The 2,913-nt window shown below is 35.2% G+C and overlaps 1 protein-coding gene across 1 annotated transcript in view; it reads right to left on the bottom strand.

The window, feature by feature from the left end:
- The window catches only part of LOC109537695 (cingulin), a 43,380-nt gene that overhangs the window by 38,196 nt on the left and 2,271 nt on the right, over positions 1-2,913 (bottom strand). The window contains exon 4 of the mRNA XM_048669874.1: positions 110-351. Within this exon, the coding sequence (XP_048525831.1) occupies positions 110-351 (242 nt within the window). The remainder of the gene's footprint in view (positions 1-109; positions 352-2,913) is intronic.

Genomic DNA, 2,913 nt, shown 5'->3' with positions numbered 1-2,913 from the left:
GGTCCATGGCTATGGTTGAACCAATCACGGCTGGCTCTTTTTCAGCCAGTTGAGTTTCCGTTGGCTGCTTGGATTTTTTGTTCAGGTTTGTGGGCTTTTTTATGCTTACCGCTTCAAATTTGCGCTTTTGAATCGGTACGGTACCGACTTGCGCTTGCACGGTTCTTCGTCGCGTTGCGCTGGGATGGTCACTATTCATGTGATTTACCACCAGTGACCACCTAAGGGGTTTGTTGGTGGTGTATGCTGCACCTAGCTCCGCCGAAAGCACTGAACAACGCGCACAGTTCGGATGCTTTTTGAGGAGGCTGCAGATTTGCCTGAATCTTTCTGATTTCTCCTCTGCAAGACCTGCAAACGCGTTAAGCTCAGCGACACTGCTCGAATTAGAGCTGTGCGATGCAATCGACACTACGGACGCATTGTCCTCGTTGTCCGTGGTAGCCACAGGGGCTTCGCGCGAGTCACGATTGGCGGAGATGTCCGCCACGTTATTTAACAGCACTTTGTCGCGAAGTGTTTGATCCAGTCAACAGAGATATTTAAAAAAAAAATCAAAATATCGGCTCCAAAAGAACTGGAAAATTGGCGAAAAACTAAAATCGTCAGTTCGAAAACTCCCCGGAACAATGAATGACGCTCTGCGTTTCACAAGATTTGGCTGACTCACAGGATCCGACCGTTCTACCTGCCTGCCAAGGGTCGAATGATCGGACGAGAACCGGTATTATTCAACGTGGTATGGTCGTTGCCTATAGAAACTTGCTCAAACGCGGGTTTTATACGTTCAGTATTTAGGCTCTGGTTAATATTCTTCCACAAGAGGTTCCACATATTGATCTTCTTGGGTTTGTGCAAACTCTTCTTCTTCTTGAGTTTTTGTATTTTTAGTCGCAATTTCTTATTTGCTTTGTATAATCTTTGACGTCAGTTGATGAAAGCTACTTTGAGTTGATCTATTACTAAATGCTCATTTTTTAGCACGAAATTGTTTTAGGCGTTCAGCATTATTTAATACTTTTCGCTGCTTCAACTTGTATCTGAATAGAACTAAAAAATCAGTTAATTTTGGTGATTGGAAGACGTTCTATCTGTTTAAAATAGACGGTAAAACGAGGAAGAGCTATAGAGACAAGATACACTTGACACACTATATGTATACATAATGTAAGCCAGGCGCATATGTAAAAAAAATGTTTTTAACTGAACTAATCCAAGGCTAAAAAAATTAAACTTAATTGAGAAGGTTTAATCATAAAGGAATCAAAGGGTATATGATGGGAAAAAAATGTTGATGCGTGGTAAACACAACTAATCATTGAAAATAAGCTCTAATAAATACTATAAGCTGAAGAGAGATTCGTATCGTGTTAAAATCAAGAATGCATTGCGTGATAGAAAATAAGAAGACGGAACCCATGTTTTCTGAAATAACCGAGGTAAACTCAAATATGTTTTCAATTAAATTCAAAACATTTTTATTATATATTATTACAAAACAGTAATAATTTTTACTATTTCATGTTATTACAAAATAGATATCTAAATATTGATTATTTGTTGTTACAAAGTAAAATAACAAATAATAAAACATATTGTTGCATTAAAAGTTATTCATAATAGTTGTCACTTCATTTGCACTTACTCTTGAGCGTTTTTCATAAATTGACCCTGGCTTCTTTAAAAAATATCCGCTCAACATCTGGTTTAACAATTGTCTCCTATGATCCTTATGTCCTTTATCTATTTAATCTATTCTTGATTCGAATTTGCGTCCGCAATCAATCAGGCGATTTAAAATAGGTCCAACAGTTTTTCAAAAACTTTATTGTAGTGTAGTAGTCCAGCCTTTAAAACGCCAGAAAGGCTATTTATTCGAGTACCACGAGATAAAAGCCGGCGTTTAAAATAGTTAAAGGGTAAAGGTATGCAAGGATATTTCTGAGAAGGGTACTGCCCATGTATGTTAAGATCATTTTAATGTAAGTATAAAAAACAGATTTGATTTAGTCTATTGTGTAACAGATAAATAATTTGAATTTGTATTTTGTTTGCTTCTCGGCTGCATCATAGTAGTAAATAATCCCCTTAAAAATAGTTAATTGCTATACTAGAAGATAAAAAGAAACAATAAGTATCAGCGAAGGAAAAACCTCGTTTTATCGTCGTGCATTTACGTTAAATACCTACTATTTTTGTAATACAATTTGAATATTAACACATATTTTTATGTAACTTTAATATTATTTATTTATTCTGGCTGGGAGAAGATATGGATAACTATTGTTAATGTTAAATTCAAGTTAATGGGAGGTCATCCTACTGCAAAAACTCAACCCATAAGAATACCTTCGCGATCTGTAAATAACGTTTTTTTTTACTTATTACATATTTTTGTATTTAACATTGTTATTCTGAGTAACTAAGGATATTTATTAATTAACCCTCTATTTTGCATCAATGCCAAATCACTTTTAATGATGTATTCAGTTTTTACTAGCATGAAAACAATACTTTCCTATTTTTTTTTGAATCACTTACATTTTGATCAATAGGTTCTATTTGAATTTTGAAAATTAGAGCCAGTAAAACCCCAATCTAACATTTTATCGATTTATATAAGTAAAACTATTGACTATTTTGCCTATAAATCTACCTGTTAGCTTTAACACCGCGAACTTCAACAAAAGTAAAACTTTCGGTGTTTTTAATGTAAGTTGCCACCATAAACATATCCACGAGTGGTAAAATGTCAGATTGTCCTTTGCAAAATCTGTGTCAGTCATTTTGAAAAAATTTCTTTTTCTCCTAATATACTATATAAACGTTTAAACAACAATATCAAGACTGAGGTTGCATATTTACATGCTCCGCATTGAAGCCACCGCGGCCGGCGAGCCGCTTGACGTCACA

The sequence above is a fragment of the Dendroctonus ponderosae genome, unplaced genomic scaffold, assembly GCF_020466585.1.
Source record: "Dendroctonus ponderosae isolate FM_Combo_2020 unplaced genomic scaffold, Dpon_F_20191213v2 Dpon_F_20191213_9, whole genome shotgun sequence".
Classification (NCBI taxonomy): Eukaryota; Metazoa; Arthropoda; class Insecta; order Coleoptera; family Curculionidae; genus Dendroctonus; species Dendroctonus ponderosae.
The sequence above is the reverse complement of the archived record's forward strand: the minus strand, read 5'-3'. Positions and strand labels throughout refer to the sequence as shown.